The 22,581-nt window shown below is 57.0% G+C and overlaps 1 protein-coding gene across 4 annotated transcripts in view; it reads right to left on the bottom strand.

The window, feature by feature from the left end:
• The window catches only part of TAFA5 (TAFA chemokine like family member 5), a 129,973-nt gene that overhangs the window by 41,012 nt on the left and 66,380 nt on the right, over positions 1–22,581 (bottom strand). For all 4 annotated transcript variants that reach the window (XM_066255022.1, XM_066255028.1, XM_066255010.1 and 1 more), the window contains exon 2: positions 2,595–2,744. In XM_066255022.1, the coding sequence (XP_066111119.1) occupies positions 2,595–2,744 (150 nt within the window). The remainder of the gene's footprint in view (positions 1–2,594; positions 2,745–22,581) is intronic.

A 22,581-nucleotide genomic window follows, 5' to 3' on the forward strand; every position in this document is an offset into this window, starting at 1 on the left:
GCTGGGTAACAGATCACCCGGAAACACTCCTGGATCAGGGACATGGCCAGGACATCCTTTCCCACCTCCAGACCCTCTTTTTAGAAAAAGACACTTTCTTGGCAAGCTCCTCTTCATCCCTCAAAACCCTACTGAATTGCTCCCTCCTAAATGCAGTTTTGCTAAGGTCCTAGACAAGAAGAGATGGCTGTGTTCTGGGGTCCCACAGCCCCTGCCCCACCAGGTGGCCCTAGCCCCACAGTGCTGCCTACCCCTCACCCTTCTCCTGCACTTGTGAGTGTGCAACTTATTTGAATTTATGAACACACGAGTTGGCAAAGGAATGAGCAATGAGTCAATTAATTACTAAGTGGATAAACCAGTGCACAGAAGCCACTGTGTCCGTCTTTCAAGCTCATGTATTTACTGACCGAGGCAGGGTCCGCATAAACCTCCCCTCCACGTTCACCTTGCTCGTACGAGACCCCACCCAGCCAGCGTGGCCCCCGTTTCCTCTTTTGCAGCCGCCACCCCCATGCGCCAGAGAACTTATTATGCACACCGAGCAAGACAACAGAAGAGCAAAAATTAAATTAGGTGGCAGCCTGAAAAATGCCCACTGTGCAAAAAAACGCAAGCTAACTAATTTGTTTGGCCTCCCTTGAAAACGGCCAGGTTTTAATTTGGGTCTCTGGGACCCGGCTCTTGCGGCGCCGGCAGGCTGGCGGGGAGAGGGGCGAGGCCATGGTTTCAGATGAGCAGACCCAGATTCAATTAGTAATCAACTGTGACCCCACTCTCCCACAGGCTCACGGAGCTAATGAGGACGGGGGAAGGAAAGGCAGCGGGCACTGGGCCTGCGCAAGCCTCTCTCCCCCATCCCAGGAAGAGGCCATCAACGCGGCGAAGGCACGCTCGCTGTCACACGTGAGCCCACTGCAGTTATAGGAGCCGGGACGTGGGGAGAATTAATCTGCTTCACTGGGAACCAAGAAGGCAACCTCCTCGGCCAGGAATGACCCAGGAACTCGGCTGGCAGGGGCCAGAGAGTGGCTGTCGTCAGATAATGGCCTAAGGGCTGTTTAATTGCACACCTTGGACGGGGTGCGGGTGAATAGGTGTGGTGGGAGGATTTTTAATAAGAGACAGATGGCGTTTTCTTAAAGGCAGAACCAGCTCCACGGTGGCTGCACCCCTTTCAGATGGGAAACAGGCTTTCGGGGGCGAGCATACCACGGAGCCCACAGACACCAAATTATCACACTATACACCTGAATTCATGAAACAACAGTCACCAATGTTACCTCAATAGACTTCAAGAAAAAAAACAACAACCCAGCTGCAGTGACGTATTTCAGGTCCTGAGAATGCCCCCCACACAGGAGGCAAGGTCAGCCTCCTATCCACACTCTCCAGAGTGACCCTGACATCCCCAAAGAGCTGCTCAGGGCTGGCAGCAAACGGCGGTGGTACTGGGTCATGGGGACCATGAGGAAGCAGAAGCAGAGCCTGGGGGGTGTTATCTGGGAGTCCTGCTGCCCCTGGACTACCATCTCCCTGGCTCTGTGGGTGCGGCCTCCACCAGGCTGGACTGGGCAGTCTGCTCAGCCCCAGAGTGCACAGGGCACCCGGGCTGGGGGTTGGGGCTGCTGGGTCTGTCCCTTCAGCCAGGAGCCCCGGCCCCTCCCCTGCTCCTTCCCTTCCTGCTGGAGGCCAGAGGCCAAGGCTCCCAGCCACAGCCCCAGGCCCACACACATCCTGCACAGTCCTAGCACAAGTTCCTGATCCAATAAGCCCCATACCCGAGGTGGCCTCGGGGCTCTGCTGACCCCTTCCTGGGGGCTTCCTTTGCCCCACCAGGTCATGAACAAAACAAGCCTTCCTCATGGTGACAGCACCCCCCCCCCCCAGTGCTGGTGCATTATCAGTGGTGTGCACTCAGTGCCGCACTTGGAACCCAAGTAACCTAGACGCTCCTTTGTGGCCTCCGCCACAGAGGACAGACCCACGTCGATGCCCTGATGGTTGTTGCAGGGGCTTCCCTTCTCCTTTCAAAAACCATTTGTGACTGTTGCCACTCCTGAAAGCACCACCTCACACGGGCACCTGGGAGTGTGAACTCAGCAAGGATGTGAACCTGGGTGTCTCACCCACTGGACAGCTCACTTCCGGTGGCCATGCAGGTCACCTCCCACCCATTACAGCATTCAACAGCTCCTCCTCAGAGCCCATGACGAATAGTGCTAGTGTGTGCCTGACACAGGACAGACCCAGATGGGCAAGAGTCCACTGTCACTTGGCGGGCAGCTATGTCAGGGACTACATGTAACGGCACAGCCTCCACTCCCATCTGCCCCAAGCAACACCGAGCGGCTACAGGGTCTGGGCCAGCAAATCCCCACGAGCTAACCGGGGAGCCCTACTCCTTGCCCCACTGTGGCACCTGGACACCACAGCTATATGCACAAGCCAATGCTGCCCACAGGGACAATGGTACCATATCAGACTGTCCAGTGTGAGGCCTGGCCCAAAGACTATCTGGGGAGTGTTGCTGTGTCAGCTAGATGCCCGGCCTGCAGCCTCTGTGGCCCTCACAGGGGTTTCTGGGCTCTTACCGTCCACGCAGGCGGGCCGGGCTCTCGTGGTGCCCGCAATCTGCCCCTTTCTGCATGCGCAGCGAGCTGTCTGCCGGGCGATCGTCCTCCGAGGCTGGCTGCTATCTCGGTCGAGGGTCACAATCTCACAGGTGCCGGCAGCCAGCTGACCTGCAAAAGAGGCACAGACATGGACTGAGTGGCCTGGCCCTGCCTACAAGCCACCAGCCATCCGGCCCCACAGCTGGACGCCTGCCCAGTGTCTGCCCCACAAAGGGGCCCAAGAGGCCCCTTTCCCCAGCACCTCAGGGGATGCTGTCAGGAACAGGCCCTATAAAAGCTGTGCACCAGGTCACGTGGCGTGGTGTCCACGGCCCTCCCTGGGAAGACAGGAAATTAAATGTGGCCATGTCTCTGTCTCACCGGAAATGAAGGGCTGAGTCACAGAGAGTGGACATCAGCTCTCAGGGACCCTGAACTGCTCAAAGCCCATGATCTGAGTCCAAACCTGGCCCTGGGTCTCTATGTCCATGCTGCTGAAGGCAGGGGAGGCCAGTGCAGATCCTCTTACAGGGCCGAGAGCTGTGATCCTCCACTCCAGGCCGTCCAAGTCTCTTTGCCCCCCGCCCCCCGCTGGTGCTCACACACACACGCACATGAGATGCAGAGACACACACAGCTACACAGAAGGCACAGCTGTGCACATTCCACACACCCAAGCGACGGACATGGAGCACACCTCACACAAGTTCACATGGGCAGGTAAACATGCAACCCTGGCTGCCTCGCCCAAGGGGAGGCCAGAGGCTCCTCCCCCAGCCCCGTCCATCCCCTGTGCTGTGAGCCAAGCCCCCTACATGATTCCAGGGACCGCAGGACGCCCCTTGGCTGGCCAGTCCCACTCGGCACACAACCCTGCCCTTCATGTGGGTGCCCACCAGCATAGGGCCCACTCGCACACTGCCAGGTTTACTCCCTCAGCCAGCACTAAGCACCTATGGTTTGCAGTCCTTGTGCTGGGCCACTGCAGGACCAAAGCAAGAGGCGTTAAGCCCCTGGGGTCTCCTCCCAGCTCAGGCGATGACCTCATATAGATGCCTGTATGCAGGGTCCAGCCCACCTGTCACACAGGACACAGGACAGTGAAAGGGCTGCACAGGGAAGCTTGGGACAGGGAATGACGAGGGGATGATACCAGGAGAGGAATGTGCCAGGGAGGAGGGTGCAGAGCATCTGGGGAAAGTGGTTGCGTCAGCTGGATGCCTGGACTGGCAGCCGCAGTGCTCACCATACCTAGTCCTGGGTGCCCTTCCTTATCCACACAACCACCATCACTCAAGCCTCCTCCTCCAGGCAGTCTCCCTTCCCTTGGGTTCTCAGGCAGCTCCCTGCATAGTACTGGCCCTGATATTCTGTCATTTATATCATCCCCCCCAGGTCCGCAGTCCAGCCCCAGGCTGGGTCCAGGGCAGGTATGGCACAAGCTGGCAGCATGAGGTGGCAGGAGTGGCCACCCACTCTGCCAGCCCAGTGTTGCCCAGGCTGGCCTTGACCCTGGGGGCTGTGTTTGGGTACAGCCCAAGCCCAGGGCTTGGCTTGCTTTGCATGCAGACAGCACGTGAGGTTAGCTGGGGACCACATGGGTACAGGGAGCGCGTTGGGCAGCCGGGCCTTCTGGGGACCCCTCCCTCACCCCGCAGCCAAGGCCCTGGTACCACCTGGGAGGCCCAGGCTGCAGATCCTGACTCACCCCAGCTCATCACACATGGTTACACACAGTGCTGGGAACACGGCACAGATAAACAGAGACACATAAGCAAATACGTAGACAAACAAATGCAGCCGTGGGGCCCCAGGGCCATGAGAGGATGACGGGAAACCATGGGTCTGAGCTGGCCCATGAGCACAGGTGTGAGGTGACATGACTGAAGGGCTGCTCTGACTGTCAGCTGCCAACAGGCAGCTGTGTGGGTGCCCTCCTGGAGCTATTTCAAGCTCTGCAGGTTGACAGGGCTGCTCTGCTATTCCTGGTCCTCGCTGCCGCCCACCCTGACCACAGACACTCCTGGTGGACGTCAGCAGCCGGCAGAGGCCCGTCTCCTGGGAATCTGCTCAAGCTCTCCGGGGCACTGCAAGCCCTGGATGCTAAGGAACCAGCCTTGTGACCCCCACAAGGCACACTAACTGACTAGTGTTTCAGCATCAGTGCCCAGCTGTGAGGACCATCTGCCCGGCACACCTCATGAGCTGGATCCCGTCTGTGAGAAAGGCCAGGAACTGAGCGGGTCTCTAAGTCCAGGGGCCCCACCAGCAGCAGCTGTCAGCCGCATCCCGTCCTCACAGGTACCAGGATTCTGGACCACACTTCACGGACCCAGGGTCTTGGGCATGAAATGACAGAGGACTACCCATGTCCCTCAAATGCCCCTGTGTGGGCGCTCACACCGAGATGGGACAAGAGCAGGTGCCTCAGGCAATTTCTGGCCTTGGAGTTTCTGGCTTGTGATCACCTCAGCCCCACCTGTGCCTCTGTCATCACATGGCTTCCTGTCTTTCCTCGTAAGGTCATTGGTGACATTGGATGAGGGTCTGCCCTAATGATGTCATTTTAACTTGACCACAGCTGCAAATAACCTTATGTCCAGATGAAGTCAGACTCACAGGGTGGCTTCCATGTACCTTTTTGGAGAACACCACTGAACGTCAGGAGTGGGGAAAGAACCAGCCTCTGAGAGTATGGAAGTGCCTGACCCAGAGCGAGACTGCACGACCCACGCGTGAGGTCTGTGCCCTCATAGCTCCACCGTGCTTGGGAGACGACGTGTCCACAATTTATTAATTTGTTACCAGCTGACAAAATTCGAGATTTGGCCAACGTGCCCATGCCAGCCTTTCCGATCCTCCACACCAGCGTCCCCACCATGGTGCGGCCGCCCTCTTCCAGGGTCCACCCTTATTTTTCACCCCTCAACTCCTAGGGTTGGGCTGGTTATATGCAGATTGCGACCCTCCAGCCCGCTGCACCTCGCTCCAGGCTGCCTCCACATACTCCCCACCCTGCACAGAGAGCACCTTCCCAGGGGGGTGGGCTGGGTCGGGAGAGGTTGTCCCTGAGCCCTGGGGGAGCTCACAGACAAATGCTCCAAGCCCACCCCCTCTGTCCCTGGGCTCCACCCTGACTCCTTGGCCCTGGCCCCCAGCTGCTCACAGCCGCAGTCTGCTGAAGGTTCAAGGGGCAAGCCCAGGACGCCTGGAAGCAAATGTCCATGGTGAAGGGCAAGTGTGGGAGACAGGGCAGCAGCAGATGGGCCCAAAATAGAGGCACAGAGAAACCCGAGGCCCCCAGGGGGCAGGGAGGAGACAGAGACCTCAGACCCTTGGTGGCAGGTCACCCAGCTGAAGACGGGATCAGTTACCATGTGGGCGGTCACCCCAAACCGTGTGCCCGATCAATGTCAAGGAGAGTCAGACCTCAGCATGTGGGGGACATTCGTCATAAAGATACAACAGCGCCTGATGGAAGCTGTGCTCCTCGAGCTGTGGAGGCCGTGCTGTGGCTGCGCAGGCAGAGCCCTCAGACTCGGAGCCAATGACAGGATTATTAGTACTGCTGTTTTTATCATGGCCAGAACTCACCAGCCAATTGGGCTGGAGGCCAAGAACCCAGGTGAGAAGGAGGGAGGAGGCCAGCGGAGGAGGGTGGGGGCACTGCTCCCAAGTTGGAAAGCTTAGAGTGCCAGATACTCCTTCCCTGCCTGGGTCAGCCGTGCCGCACTGACACTGGGGGTGTCGCGACCCAGGTGCACAGCTCACCCCGTTCCCGACGCCCACGGAGGATGGTGCTGACACGGGGTCAGCCTGAACCCACACGCGGCCGGCTGGTCAGACTCAGGGACCCTCCATCTGCAGCTCGGGGGCAGTGGGGTGCCGGGGCCTGGACTCTAGCAGGACACTGCAGCCAGAGCAGAGCCAGAGCCTCCCCCATCCTCGCTCTGCCTCTCCGGCCACAGGGCAGACGTGCCTCCTCCATCCGAGCTGTGCACACCCTCCCCTCAATGTCGTGCCCACGAACTGAGTGGCCAGTGTTCTGTTTTATCCCTGGTCGTACAGACATTTAGTGTGAGGATTAAAAACACAGAAGACGGCGCTTTTTGACATCAGGTGGAGAACAACAGTCTCAATATTTGAGTTACACTGAAATTGAGTTTTGCTGTTAAACCCTCACATCAAATTCTCTATCTCGGTCTGACTTCAACAGAGGCGGTGATGGTTGTGAGCCACGGCAGGGCCAACCCTCCATGCAATGTGGTGGGATGGCTGGGGATTATCTCTGCAGACGGGATGTTTGCAAGATAAAGCAATTAGGTGAAATCAGGAGCTCACAGAAGGGCCCTTCCCCAGGCCCACACAGCTCAGGAGAGGCCGTGCAGGGAGAGGCCAGGGCCACAGTCCTGGTCAGATCCCAGCTTAGGCATCCCTGCAGCCTGACAGGGCATGTTGGGGAGAGCAGAGTGCCAGCTGCTGCCTCCACCAGTCCAGGAGCAGGGGAGATGCTGGTGAAAACCACTAGGCAGGGCCACCAACTCCTGAGACTTAGAGCCAGCCCTGCTCAATCAAGCTCAGCCCCTGGAGACATTTCTGTGGCCACTGCCACCCAGCACCTCTGTCAGAACAGGGTGACTGAGGCCAGACCCTCCCCGGAACATTCCTGAAGACTCACAGGCGAGAGAAGCCCCACAGCTGCCCGGTCCTCTCTGACCCAAGCTCCCTGACCAGGAGCAAGTATGTGACTGGTGGCCTCTCCCTACTGTGGCCCTGCTGAGCCCTGTTTATCAGCAGGGAGGGCAGTTTCGAGGTTCCCCTGTCTTGTCCGGGGGCTCTGCTGCCTGGTCTCAGGTAGAGAAAGAAAATGTGCCAGATGTCCTGCCCCACAGACCGCGTGCAGCTTCCCTCTCAGGCGCCGGAACACCCATGGGCCACGGCCCGGCCCCCTGCCTACTGTGCAGACAGAGAGTGACAGAGATGGGACACATTGTCCTCCTTGAAGCAGCGCACACACGGTGCCCGTTATCAAGGCTGCACCCCCGTCCAGCTGGCGCCCAGTCAATTATCCCTGCTAATGTGCCCATTAATGAGGCACTGCCCGCCGCTCCGGGGCCCAGCCCAAGCTGGGCTTCAACGCTGTTGGCTCAACATAGTAAACACTGGTAATTACACTGCCGTTTACGACTTCGCAAAGGTCAATAAAAGGCATGCCCGGCACTGCTCTCTGGAACACACAGCCCACGGCAGGCTGGGGATATGGGGGACATGAGGCGGCTCCCTGGTGTTGGCCCAGGGACAACTGTAGGTCCACCTGTCATCTCTGGGCAAGGGAGTCCTGGAGGGGCTGATGGGGGCAGGGCCCAGCCCGGCTTGTCTTCTGGCCCCAGCGACTCTGATGAAGTGAAGCCCACTGGGGCCTCAGAGAACCTACAGGGTTCCTCACCTCCTTCTCCAGGAGCCGCAGCTGCAGGCCACTCTGGCAGGTGAGCGCTCTCCTTCCCAGTAGTGAGGGCCCTCTTCAATCCACCTTGGTCTCTAGGGAAGGCTGCCGCTCGCTGCACCTGGGCCCTGGGAGGGTTCTTGGCCCAGCAGCAGGGGGCATCCTGTCTGGGCATAGGGAGTCCTCTGCTGTCCGATTCATTTAGGTCCCCCAACTCTGCGGTATACACAGCAACGTCTCACTAAGTCCTAGTTCCTGATGCTCCTGGGAGTGCGGGTTAGGGCACAGCAGTTGTCAACAGGAGAGGCCCAGCTTGGAAAGCAATGCCCTCACCGGAGCCCGAAGGCCCACTCTCCTGGCCTCTGGCACCAGGAGCCGAGAGGGTGGCCAGTCGCGGGGACAGCCGTCTGCCCTCTGGAACGTCACACAGGGGATGCCCCCTGCCTCCAGCAGGCCCCATGCCCACTGTCAGTAGCCCCTGTCTGCCCGCCCCCTTGCCAGATTCCCGGGCCCCATGGCCCACTGTCGGTAGCCCCTGCCTGCCCGCTCCCCTGCCTCCAGCAGGCCCCATGCTCACTGTTGGTAGCCCCTGCCTGCCCGCCCCCTTGCCAGGTTCCCAGGCCCCATGCCCACTGTTGGTAGCCCCTGCCTGCCCGCCCCTTGCCAGGTTCCCAGGCCCCATGCCCACTGTCGGTAGCCCCTGCCTGCCCGCCCCCTTGCCAGGTTCCCAGGCCCCATGCCCGCTGTCGGTAGCCCCTGCCTGCCCGCCCCCTTGCCAGGTTCCCAGGCCTCATGCCCACTGTCGGTAGCCCCTGCCTGCCCGCCCCCTTGCCAGGTTCCCAGGCCCCATGCCCGCTGTCGGTAGCCCCTGCCTGCCCGCCCCCTTGCCAGGTTCCCAGGCCCCATGCCCGCTGTCGGTAGCCCCTGCCTGCCCGCCCCTTGCCAGGTTCCCAGGCCCCATGCCCACTGTCGGTAGCCCCTGCCTGCCTGCCCCCTTGCCAGGTTCCCAGGCCCCATGCCCACTGTCGGTAGCCCCTGCCTGCCCGCCCCCTTGCCAGGTTCCCAGGCCCCATGCCCACTGTTGGTAGCCCCTGCCTGCCCCCTTGCCAGGTTCCCAGGGAGCACACTGGGGTGCTGCCTCCTGTCCCACACTCTCTCCTGCATGGGGCAGGCACTGGGTGTTCCTGGGCTGCACAGAAACACTGTTCCCCCCACTCCCAGGCTGGCCACACCCAAGGTACCTGGGGCGGCAGGTGTGGTCAGGGACGGTGACTGTGGGTCAGCAACGGTCGCCTGAGAATCCCACATGCAAAACATGGGTCTGGACACCGACTTTATACCTTTCACACACACACAAAAAAACAACTTAAAATGGGTCTAAATAAAAAACATACCAGGGCAAACCTGTTAGAAAAAATAGGAGAAAGTCTACGTGACCTTCAGTTTAGTAATGAGCTGTTAAATAAAACACTGAAGGCAGGACTCACGAAACAAAAGGAAATGCTACATCAAACTTTAAGCACATTAAAAACCCATCCTCAAAAGACAATAAATAATATGAAAAGATGCATCTCAGACAAAATACTCGCAAGCCGCTCACCTGATAAAGGACCTGTATCCAAAACACACACAGACACTTAACACTCAACAGTGAGGACACCAAGAACCCATTTCAACATGGGCAAACGATGTGAGCACACACCACCCCCCAAAGTGGCCAATTATCACATGAAGAGATAGTCAACATCCAGTCATCGGGAAATGTCAAATTAAACACAACATGATACCACCACACACCTATGAGAACGACCCAAATCCCCAAACCTGCAAATAGCAGGAGATAGGTGAGGTCTTGAGACCCACAGGAACCCCCATTCACTGCCAGTAGGGTCCCCCAGGGAACCCGGTCTCCTCACAGAACTGAATGCACTCCCCCTACCATGCGATCCAACCACCAGTCTCCTTGGTATCTGCCCTCATTGATTTGAAAACTTGTGTCCACACAAAAACCGGTGCATGGATATTCATAGCAGCATCTTACTCACAATAGTCAAAGACCCAGAAACAGCCAAGTGTCCTCCAGAAGGTAACAGATAAACTGTGGTCCATCCGGACACAGTGGGACGTTATCAGTGATGAAAAAACCACGGTGGACCCTTAAACTCATGTGACAGAAAGAGAAGCCAGTCAGAAAGGGCCACATACTGCCTGATTCCACCTCTAGGACACTATGAAAAAGGCAGAACTACAGAGACAATAGAAAGGTCAGTGGTTGCCAGAGGCTTGCAGGGAGAAGAGGAGAGGGGAGGAGAAGGGAGGGGAGGGAAAAAAGGGAGGGGAAAGAGGGAGGGGAAAAAGGGAGGGGAAAGAGGGAGGGGAGGGGAAAGAGGGAGGGGAGCAGAAGAGGGAGGCAGAGGCATTTTTCTGCTGGTGAAACTGCTTTCTGTAGGAGGCTGTCAGGGTGGGTGCAAAACACTGTGTACCTGTCAAAAGCCATATGTTTGACAACACACCAAGTAACCCCAATGTATACCCACTTGAAAAAAATAGTTTCCTGGAATCACGGGAAAATGTGGGGTGGTATCGCGAGGTCTACTGGGAGGTGGGAATGCACTCACATCTACTAAGGGGGGGGCGGACTGACTGGTGGAAGGTGTGGGACTGAAGGTGAAGGGACCTAGCATGGCCCGTCCTCTAGCAATGGAGGTGTCGCCCATGGCCCATGGGGATACAGGTGACTACTGCGGATACTGCCGGACACCTGTACTCCATCAGAACGATTCTCACCTGCTCCCTGGGGCGGTGGGAGGTCAGCTCAGCTGGAGGATGAGATGTGGAGACGTCAGTGAGAACTCCTGTTTGGCCCGATCCAGACACAGACAGTTACAGATGTGTGTACGTCCAGGGTTAGTGCACACAGACACACACCCATCCTAGCTGCCGAGGGCCCCACCAGCTATAAGCACACCCAACACCACATCTGGGTCTCTAACCCTACTCTCCAACAGGGAACAGGAGTCCTCGGAGAAATGGCCTATTCTAGGATTAGGTACGAAAGACATACCTGAAACATCTTGTAGTGCCCATAGGTAAGGAAGGCACAAGCCAAGACATAGGTGGTGTGTCCAAGAAACACAGCTCTCAGCAGCCAAAGCTACACACTGAGCACACAGATAAATCAGGTATGTTGCGTTATAACACACACTACAGAACTCCTAAGTCCAGACTGATACACGCAAAGGACTGAGTCAGTTAACAACCAGGAGGAGACATAAATCCCAAGTGCTGAAGAATGCTAAATAATTTATGTAGTCACCGCTCTCCAGGTGGAGGAGCCTAAATCCCCACTGATCCGTGGTGCTGCACCTGTGACCTCCTCCCAAAGAGGATGGAAAAGGGGGAAAAGGAGGAAAAGGAGGACCTGCACAGGGGACAAAGCCTGGCAGACACACCTCAGCTCAACACCACGGAGATCAGTCAGGCAGACGGCATGTGCCCTTGACAGGATGTGAGGAGAAGGTTCTTCCCCTCTGTGGTTGGTCCTCCTCCCCAATCCCATGGCCGCAGTCTAATCATCAGACAAAATCCAAGCCAGGGATCTTCTATAAAATACCTGCCCAGTCTCACTCACATGGCCAAGGCCATCAGAAACAAGGAGCATCCCAGAAACCATCCCAGCCAGGAGGAGACCCCGGAGACGTGACAGCCAGATGTCCTGTACTAACCAGAACAAGGTCCCAGACAGCAGAAGGACAACAGGAAACGGTATGGAGGTCTGAGAGCCACACGGATTTGCAACATGCACCAACACCAGCTCTCTGGTGGTGAAAAGTGCCCCGTACGCCAGTTAGACAGGAACAAAAGGACAGTGGGCACAGGAACACAGGGACCCTCTGAGCTTTTTCCACAGTTTTATCTGTACATCTAATCCTTTGTGAGGAAACAACATCTATCAAAATATGAAAACTCCTAAGGAAAACGTGCCCCCACCACACACCTGCCCAGAGAGCTCAAGCAGACAGTGCCCAGGCAGGCCCGCCTCCGATGCGGGAAACGGCCCGCGTGCCCTGCCCTCTGCTCCTCCACACACGTCTCCGGGCCTTCCCAGAAACATGCGGGGCCCTGGGAATCTGATGGCAGCCTTGCCTCACAGTGGCTGACCTCGTTCCCTTCACCCACCCACCCTGAGGAAGCATCTGGTAAAAATGTAACACCCATCGCACAAACATCCGTGAGATGGTGAACCTCATTAGAAAAGGCAGAAAATGTGGGAATCCTGAATCCTCTCCGCCTCCACGAGAGCTTCTGTGGTGACAGCCGCAGAGAGGACTTCCCCGGCCACCTGACACGGACCCAGGGAACAAGGCATGTCCTCTGAGCTGGGGTCCTCTTGGGATGGTGGTTAGAGGACCACGTGGAGGTCAGAAGGCACAGCTGAACACTACACAGAAAAGGAGCAGGGGGAGTTTCCGAAGATCGCAGCAACAAGCAGCCGCCCACACCTGCCAAGAAGTGTTCCCCAGGTGCTCTGCTCACACCTGCTGAGAGTTCTCCTTAGGTGCTCTGCTCATACCTGCTGAAAAGTGCTCCCCAGGTGCTCCGTTCACAACTGCCAAAGGGACTCAAGGAAGCAACCTCACACTCCAGTTTAGAATATTCCCCATAATCCAGCTTAAGACATCATCCCAGCCCTCAGAGAACAAGAAGCCGACCTTGCACAAGAAATCTATTCTGCAGTTACATCACCTCCTCCAGGAAACCTCCCACGACTTCACCCTTCTCCAAACATTCATAACCTATTGCCATGACATGTGATGCCTCTCTCCTTGCCCAAACTTAGGTCAGACTCCACTGAGCCATCTTCTGCCCTAGGCCTAGGCCCGTTCAGCCCACTTTTGGCAAAGCATCCTGCTAAGCCAGTTTTTATGGAGAAGACCACCATATCAACCATAGCGATTAGTAAGTTTCCCTCCCACCTGTGCTTGCTGCATGGGGCTGGGGCCACTCTCTCCCCTGTGCATCAGTCCCAAATGAAGTTCCTCTTTAACAAGGTGGCCACTCAGGCTCTCGCCTCTGATCACTGAAATACGCATGCAGCAGGAGTGTACCTGGATGGAGCCATCAGTGGGGTTTTGGAGACTCTACCTGGGAAACTATCACTGTCATCAACAGGGGCACATGGCCTGGTCTCAAGCTGCCTCCCAGGGTGCAGGTGAGCTCCACGTCTCAGCCTTGGGTGATTTCTGGGGCACTCCATCAGCCTCTCCTGCTCATGATATAGGAGAAGGGAGACACATTGTGGGGGCCAGGTAAGACAACATGTTCACAGGCTCAGGACTGAGGCACAGAAATCTTCTGGAGATGAATCATCCAGCCCCTCCTCCACATTCACCTGCAGCCCTGGGCTCTGGGGACATGTGCGGATCCAGAGGTCCTGGTCAGGCTCCGCACCCACAGCTCCGAGCCCTCATCTCAGGTCCGTGTTGCCCATGGGCGAGGCTGTCTGCTGAAGGACAGGGCTGAGGATCGCACAGCGGCTGCTCCTGGAGGTCACCTGAAGCATGTTTCTAAACCCTATGATCTCGACGCACATTCAAGTCACATATGCTGACTCCTGTCTCACCCACAGGCTTTGTGTCCCCGGCTCTCTCAGGCGCTGCCCCACACCCCACAGAACACCCAGACGACTCCTCAAAACATGAATCTACACTGGCCCCTGGGTTTGGGTACAAGTTACAAAAGGTCTTCGTGGGACAGTGTGAAGCGTGGACAGATGTCAGGTCACACAGCAGAACTCTGGACGCCCTGGGTGTGACAGAGGAGGGTTGTACGGAGAACGCCAATGTCAGGGATGCTGAAGACTCCAGCCTGTCGACGCCCGTGGATCCGCAAACACAGCAGCAACAATTGGCACGCGGGTAATAAGGGTGACTAACTGGTCTTCTGCTGGGGGCCCAGGGGCTCCTGGGAGTCTCGGGCCAACCAGGACAAGCCGGCGGTCACACAGGAGGCACAGTCAGACGTGTCTAACAGCCCAGGGCTTCTGGCACGTGGACCCATCCCACAGGGACAGCCGGTTCACCTCAGGACAGTGCCTCTGATGGTGTGAGGGTACAGAGGGACCAAGACTCAGCCAGATGGACAGGAGCACTGGGAAAAGCAGGAAGGACCGGGTCCGATGACTGCCTGCCGTCATCACAGGACTGATGGTGGGAACCCGAGAGCCTCGGCCCCCAAGTCCTGGGAACAACTCAGAGCAGGAAGGGTTCCCGGGAGCCCTGTGTCTGATAGTCAGAGCTGGGACAAGCGGCCAATATAAACTGAACACGTGCACATTAATAAATAATGATAACAAGTAAATTGAGCGTATAAACGCACCGCAGGACAGCACATAAACAGAAAAGGAGAAAAACAACAAAACGGAGAAACTGCATCTTGGGGGTTGGCTGCAAAACCACCAAATAATGACACCAAGACAGGAAAGGAACCTGGAAGCACAGACACACGGCTTCCAGTGGCCCCTGCACTGGCACTGGGCTCTCTTCCAGAATTACCACAGACTCGAAACCCTGATGAGCAAATTGGAGAACCTAACAGAGAGATGGTTCACATTCACGGACAGGAAACTCGGTGATGCCAAGATGTCAGCTGTTCCCAACTCAACCTGCAGATTCGAAGCAATGCCAACCAAGACCACCGCAGGTTGTTGGTGGGCGTCGACAAGCTGATTCCAAAGTTTAGACGGACAAGCAAGACTCAGAGACGACAACATGATATTGGAGAACACCTTACTTCCAGATTTACTGTAAAGCTGCAGCGATCTGGCCTGGGGATGCAGCCAGTGTGGGGCTGGGCAGCTGCCCTGCCCGATGTCCCAGGTCCCTGTGACTGGACTCAGGGCTCAATGTCTTCCCAAAACTCACCCCCTTTCTTCAAGATTCACTCAGGGGACAAGCAGTTCACACTCACTAAGAGTCCCCTGGAGTGACTTCATGACCTGTTCTCATGTGAGTCTGGGTTCTGGGTGCAGACTGGTCACCACGACACAGGCTGCCCATCAGGGTGTCAGGATGGTTTCCGAGAGGATCCCACACACGTCCTGAGTGTGGAGGGTGACCGTCGCCCTGGAGGGGCCAGGCCATGGGTTCCTGGTCCCTGTGCTGCCCCCTGCCGTCCTACAAGGCATAAACTGCTTAGTCCCTGGTCCCTGATCTGATATCCACTCGCTGACCGGGCCTTTACTAGGAGTGGAGCCGCCCTCCAGACTGCCTCCCCTAAGGCCGGTGTGTCAACCAAGTCAGGGCAACCGTCAAACAAAAGCCCCGTTTCCGTGGCATTGCTGGGAGCCTTTTTATTTTAATGAGATAAAAAAGATCTCCAGGCAGAGCGACCGTTGCAGTTGCAGCTCAGCGAGCCCACCATGCCTCCCCCTCCTTCCCTCCTTGAACCTGTGACAAGTGAGCATCGCCTTCAAGATACATTTCAAACACAAAAGTTAAGATTTCAACAGTAACACCGCTAGTTCCCCTGGAATGGAGCTTAAGCAGAACAGGACGGGGGATAATGAGTGTTCTGTAAGAACCAGGCCGGACACTGCATTATCACACTTTAAGGGCTTTTTTTTTGCATAATCTTGCCACTGAATAAGGCTACACGATAGCGTACAGGAGTTTTAATTTATTTGGCTCGGAACTCAGCTGGAGTTGGAGCTGATCTCCGCGCTTAAAGGATTAGGGCCTGGCGCTGCCACCGTGGCCCTGCCCAGACGCTTGGCGCTAATTACAGCTCTGGGAATTGCTGCCCGCCCCAGGGCACCGGGCTGTTGGCCCCTTGGCCTGCCAGCCAGCCGCTCACTGCAGGGCAGAGCCTGACGCCCACCCTCAGCTGCGGCACTTCCTGTCTCTGGCACCCTGGGGGTCATCTCTAAGGCTCTCACAGAGCCCTGATTGGCTCAGGTGGGCCCTGCAAGCAGTTTCTGGCCCCCTGCCCAGTGAGGGTCTCATTACTGCAGACGACCGCATGCTGATCTGGAAGAGAATGCAGGTATTTCGGCAGCTGTTCTCCATGGCCGGGACACCCCACACAGTACATGCCCAGCTCGCTCCAGCTGGGACTGATGGTGACCCTGAGGGCGGGGGGGGGGGGGCAGAGGAGTAAAGAACAGTCACTCAGGGGACAGAGAGTGCCGCAGCCCTTTCAGGGCCCTAGGGTTTTATTTCCCTTTCCCATTGAGAACGCGTGAGTAGGACTCTTCTGTAATTTGGGGCCACGAGGGCTGTAGACCAGGAGCGGGCACAGGAGCAGGCACAGCTCTGGGAAGGAAGTGGTCCAGAGTGAGACTCGAACTCACCACTGTCAGGTCATGAGATCGAGAACACACATTTCCCAGACTTACCCATGTGGACTTTGCTTGCCCGATGGGTGCAGCTGCTGTAGAGGGATTCCCAGCAGTAACAGTACTGACCAAGGGTGTGCGTGGGGCCTGGGGACTAAAGGGCTCCTCTGGGCAGGACGTGGACGCACCCAGGAGGGAAGCTCAGCTCCTGCCGCCAACCCTATCCCAAGGCTCGGTGACAAGCTGGGTCGAGTTTCTGTGGGTGTGGTAGCCACAGCTCCACACTGAGAGAGGTCCAGCCAGCCATTGCCCATGCTCTGCTGCCTATAATGTATGTGCTAACAGAGCACCTGGTCCGTAGTGGACAATGGAGAAGAAGGGACCAGTAGTTTCAGCTGGCCTGACAAGGCCCTCTAGACTCCAGAAAGGAGGTGGGACACTCAGAAACCCATGGGCATCTGCAGCTGATGGGAGTAGGGGACCCTCACGGGCACCCCGAGGATGGTAAGGAGCCCCAAGTGCCCAGGCCTGATTTACATTCACGTCAACACATGCTCAGGCTAAGCCAAGAGGTCCTCAGCACATGTTCACCCTGAGAGACTCCTTGGCCCCCCTATCCCACCTGGTTGTCCACTTGCAGAGGCCACACACACAGAGGTCTCCCATGTCTGGGGCCATCTGCAGCCCCCAGCCTGGCGTGACTCTGAGGCCAGGACAGCTCTGAAGGCCAGGAGCAGTCCCGGCCCCCTGCAGTCATCCCTGCGAGTCTCCAGAGCTTAAGGACAGACACATGCATCACTGCTTGGATGGCGAGTGGCCACCCGGGCCTGGGACTGCTGTGGGCGTCAGCACCAGGCAGCAAGAGTCTCCTGTTTGTTGGCCTTTATCATAATCTGCCTCCTAGGAAACCACAGTTCTCTTAAAAAGGGCTCGAGTAGACGGGGGAAATCCCAACAAAAATAGCTAAAAATAACGCCGCGTGGACCGGGCCCTCGGGAGACGCAGGCACGGTGCCATGCTGCCCACCTACCTCCTGGCAACCTCAGGGGCTCCACAGCCTAGAGGAAGCCCCAGCCCGGGTGGTAGGACAGGACAGGGGTGGCACAGAATGGGAAGTGGAGGCCCAGACAGTCAGTGCCCAGGGCCAGCCAATCCTCAGGACCCTACTGCTGGAGAATCCCTGGCCCCAGAGCATTCTGTCCAGAGAGCATGAGGGATGCACCCAGAATGTGGTCGGGGGAAAAGGGTGCAATGCTGAGCAAATGGTCCCAATGGTCAGTTGGGGAGTTGATTGGATTGAGCCCATGAGATGTTTCTCAGCAATGTAGTAACGAGCCAGACTCAACTCTGACCAATTCCAGCCAGACCCAGCACCGACCAGTCCACTCTGTAAGCCACTGGCCCCCAGCCCAGAGGGCCAGCATGGAGCCCTGTAAACCTCTGGCACAGTGGCCCCTCTGCTTGAAAAACCAGGGTTCCACATCCACCAGGATCATTAAATAAGACACGTGCCCTCGGGCAAGTCGCTACCCTGCCCGGGCCTCAGTTTCCCCACCTGGGTTGTTAACTGGTTCTGAGGCTCCTGCTATAAGCCCGAACCCAGAGGCCCGCTCTGGCAGGAGCATGGGCCTAGGCTGGCCCGTGAGCAAGGACTTGCTCAGAGAAAGGGCGACGGCCTCAGTCTGTGGACCAGTCTGCCCACCAGCCACCCGGGGCTGCTCTGGCTCTCAGGGGCTGCACCCGGACAGCACACTCTAATAGCTGCCGGGAGCATAATCACTCTGGGAAGTCCCCCTCCCTGGCCCAGCGAGCTCCTAGGAGGTCCCAGGCCCAGGTCCTGGGTGAGGGGCTCCACACACACCAGCCAGACGTCATGGCCCTGATCTAGGGCGCTCTGACCATTCATCCAGGAGACCTGCCAAGCCTACCCCAGGGAACACAAGCTCCTGAATGCCCTTTCCCCTGTGCCTTCCGTTATGTTTTCCAGAAAATTCTATTTATACTTGAACTCTCAGCCGACCTGGGTGCTCCTCTCTGTAACAATCTCAGTCTGGATACCTCCGCCTCCTGGGGGCGAGCACAGTTTAAGCACCGGATGCATGGATATGAAGCTTGGACCCAGGCCCACATCAGAGGGCGGGAGGTGGGAAGGGCTCTGCCGCAGCCGCGGACAGAAGGACAGCCATGCACACGCGTGCTACAGCCAAGCGCTGCTCTGAGCCCTCCCAGACTCACTCTCCTCTCTCACACGACCTTGGGGAACGTGTTGTCAGAATTCCCGCTGGTTCAGAGGAGGAAACTAAGGCACAGAAAGCAGCAGACTCCGACGTCACATGACAGGGAGGGGAGAGCCCAGACTTGACCTGGGCGGACATAGGCTCCAGGGCCTGTCACCCAGGAAGAGGAGGCCTGTCCAGTGACTGGTGGGAGGGAATGAGCTGGCCCCTGGGGAAGACATTAGCACAGAGCCCAGTGCACGGTGGGGCCCACACACCGAGTGGACCAGGAGACTTCCCCAGGGGAGACCCTGACAGGTCCAGGTGGGCACTTGTTGGGCAGTACTGTTGGGCCACCTCAGTGTCACTCCCCAGCCGCTTCTGCAGTGGCCACAGTCTTGGTTCCCGTGGAAAGTGTGTCTTCTATGAGACTGTCAGAACGCAGTGTGTTCTGGGGCATTCTGCTTGGGGAGAAGCATGCCTACCCACAGCCTCCTGCTGCCTTACGCCCCCGCCTCCCTTCCCTAGCCCTCCTCACCTACAACTTCTGGGGACTGTGACCACGTTCTGCATCCATGTCCCCCCTAAAACCAGCAAGAGGGCCTCTCTCTACAATGAGGCCCCCTCAGAACCTTCCCGACACCCCTGCACGCTCTCTTACGGTAAGTCAGAGCCTGAGGCCCATAAGGCCCTGTCCTGCAGGTGAGTGTGCATCTGGCAGCCAGCCCTGGTGGTCAGGTGTGCTCGCTGAGAGGACTGGGGAGCAGGACCCTGGGGGCAGCCTGCAATCGGGCCTGGGGAAGCCCGTCCTGCTCCCCAAGCCTCTGGCTCTAACAGTGCTCTCTACCCAGGAGGACTCACCTTCCATTCCGGAAGGTTCCTCGTCCCCTCCTCCCTGTGTGCACCCTCCCGGAGACAATGGGGAAACGACGCAAGGAGAGAATGCCACAGTTCGCTCTCATGGCCCAGCCCCACACACAACGGAAGAGAACTACGCGAGGTCCCTGCGACATGGGCTAACGCATTAGAGGTGAGTCAGGAATGAGCAGAATGAGCACGAGAAGTACATTTATGATAACGTTCCAGGTGACTGCTAATTGGCAACAGCCTAAACCAATGGGAATCAAAAACACCTGGGAAGCCACACACTCAAACATCACTGGCTCTACAATTTTCCAAAACATGCATTTATATATACTTAACTTTCAGATGGGCGTGTGCCATCTGGCTCCCGGTGGCACGGTCCCGACCCCTTTGGTCAGCTTGGGCCCCAGACCGCAGGTCCCCAGGATGGGAGAAACATGCCCAGAGTGCAGAATGCAGGGGTCTGGGGCAGCCACTGGGTCCCGAGAGGGAGAAAACCACTGTTTCATCACCCCACTGTCCCACAGACTGCACTGGCTCAGAGCCACCAAGAGAACCCCCAAACAGTTTGGGGCCAGGAGCTTGTTGCTCTAAGATCTGTGGGCATGGGGCCTCAGCCCTGGGGGCATTCTCTTCCACCCCTGTGATGGGCTGATGTTAATCTTCAAAGATGGGTCTACCCAGAAGCTCAGAGAGATGCCTTATTGCACTACGTGTCCTTGCAGATTTAACTAGGGATCTCGAGATGAGAACTTCCTGGATCAGGGTGGCCCTAAACCCCATGACCAGTGTCCTTACACAAGAGGGGAGGGTTGAGACAGGGAGAGAAGAGGCTATGTGACCACAGGCAGAGACTGGCGTGATGCTGGTGGTACCTCCAGAGGCTCCAGGGGAGTGTGGGAGGATCAAGATCCTCTAGATGGAACCAACCCAGCCAACAGGGAGACAATAACAGACGGAACAAGGAGACAATAAACGTCTGTTGCTTTAAGTTCTCCTGTGGGAGACTGCAAGCTGACAGTCCTTGCAGTTAGATTTGTGGGGGACTGTCAGTAAGCTGATGGAGTCCTTGCTGCCCATCCCCCCACCTCACTTGCTTAAGTTGCTAAAGGCTAAGTAAGCTCTTCCCCACAACCTCTGATTGTTTAAGTTGGTAAAGGCAATTTACACACCCTTCCCCGCACCTCCCTATTAGCTGTGATGCTGGATTGTTTCTACTTGTTCTATCCCCCATGTCCCTTGAAGAGACTGGAGGCAGTCTTTTTCTTACCCTTTGTTTTGTGAAGTTAAGATATTATGCATGGTGGGGGCTTTCTGCACTTGGGAGAATTCTTGGTTTGCCTCAGAAATGTGACTTTGTATCAGAGATCTCTTTGATTTGCTAATGTCTTTGCTCTCTGCCCTATAAATAAAGCATTTTGGGGATGAAGACTCACTCTTGCAAGTCAGCAGCTTGGCAATGGGTTCTCCCTATACCATCCTTTTCCTTTCTGTGTTTATTTTATAATCCTCCACCATTCAAGACCTGTAAGATTACAGTTGTGCTGGTTTGCGGCACTCCCCCGTCCTAGCCCTTTATAATGGCCACCCCAGGAAGCTCATGCACCCAGCTCTCCATGCTAGGGTCCACTGTGAGGTCCACCTCCCTTGTCTGAGGGCCTCTTCATCCTCAGCAGCCTGGAGGCCTGAGGGAGGAACCATGATTCCGCAGGTGCAGACCTGCAGTGACCACCACCACTGGAACCTGCAGAACTGTCTGGAGCTCCGGCTGCCCACACAGCCCACGCCTGTCCACTACTCCTTGGCTGAGCTGACCCCTGCCCAGCATTCAGTAGGCACTCAGTAACACGTGTCCCATTAGCACAGCATCCCGACCACAGTGTGACTGTACCGCGCCTCACTCTACCATCAGAAAGGAATCCCCAGCCTCCCTGCGAACGGGAAGCCAACACCACTGCCACAAATACCAGGCAGCTGTAAAAATAAACACACGGCCATTAAAGTGAAAAATGCCCCTCTGTGCCCTACACGAAACCATCTTCCATGCCGACAGCGGTCCGTGCCCTTGCTCAGGGAAATGCCGAATTTATGCGTGGAGACATGTTAAGAATTTCCGTGCTGTCCACCCTAGCCCAACCTCCTGGGGAGAGTGGGTCCCGCCTCAACCTGCACCTCAAAGGTTTTCACTTCTGTGGATTCAAGCACCCTCACAGGAGACCCCTGATGGCAGGATGAGAGGGGGGTTCGGGGGTGAGACAGACTCATCAGGACATGTGGCTGTACTCTTGTGGCACATACCCCTCTGCCATTGGGTGTATCCCATCAGCTTCTTGGGGCTGCCTTAAGACGTCCCCACATACTCGTGGCTTAAAACAACAGAAATTCATTCTCCCACAGTCCTGGAGCCACAGGTCCAACCTCGGTACATGGGCTCCATCCAGAGGCCCTGGGGGAGGCTCCTCCCTGTCTCTTCCAGCCTATGGTGGCAGCAGGTGTCCCTTGGCTTGTGGCCACATCGCTCCAGCATCTGCCTCTGTCTTCACATGGCCTCCTCCTGTCTGTCCCTTGTCTTTGGAGTTAGGTGGACCCTACACCATAGCAACCTCACCTGGAGATCCTTACCTTAACTACATCTTCAAAGCTCTTGTTCCCAAACGAGGCCACACCCACAGGTTCCTGGGGGCCTGTCGTTGGAGGGCCAGCTCGCAAGCACCTATACCCGTGATAGGGAGAACGGTAATTGGCTAATAAAATCTGCCTTCCCCAGGCAAAAGCCAGTTTTGTAAAAGTGTGTGTTCTAAAGGCTGCACGACCCCCTCTAATATGCAAGGGAAAGAATATGCAGGGTCAAGGGCAGAAGTGAGGTCTTCCAGCAGGCTGCAGAGGACGGCACCCTCACCGGAACCTGGAGCCTCCCAGCACCCGTCCCTGCTGTGGCTGGGCCCTGGGAGGCAGGGCCCAGGGTGAAGGGTGCACCTTGGCCTGGAGAGCCCGGGCTCCCCTGCAGAACGCCACTGTCAGAGCAGGGGACCAGGGCCTGGAACCAGCCGCTGGCACCCAGAGGTCAGCTCCGTCCTCTCGATCTCACCTCAAGTCCGGTGCAGGGCA

This window comes from Saccopteryx bilineata, chromosome 1, assembly GCF_036850765.1.
Source record: "Saccopteryx bilineata isolate mSacBil1 chromosome 1, mSacBil1_pri_phased_curated, whole genome shotgun sequence".
Taxonomy (NCBI): Eukaryota; Metazoa; Chordata; class Mammalia; order Chiroptera; family Emballonuridae; genus Saccopteryx; species Saccopteryx bilineata.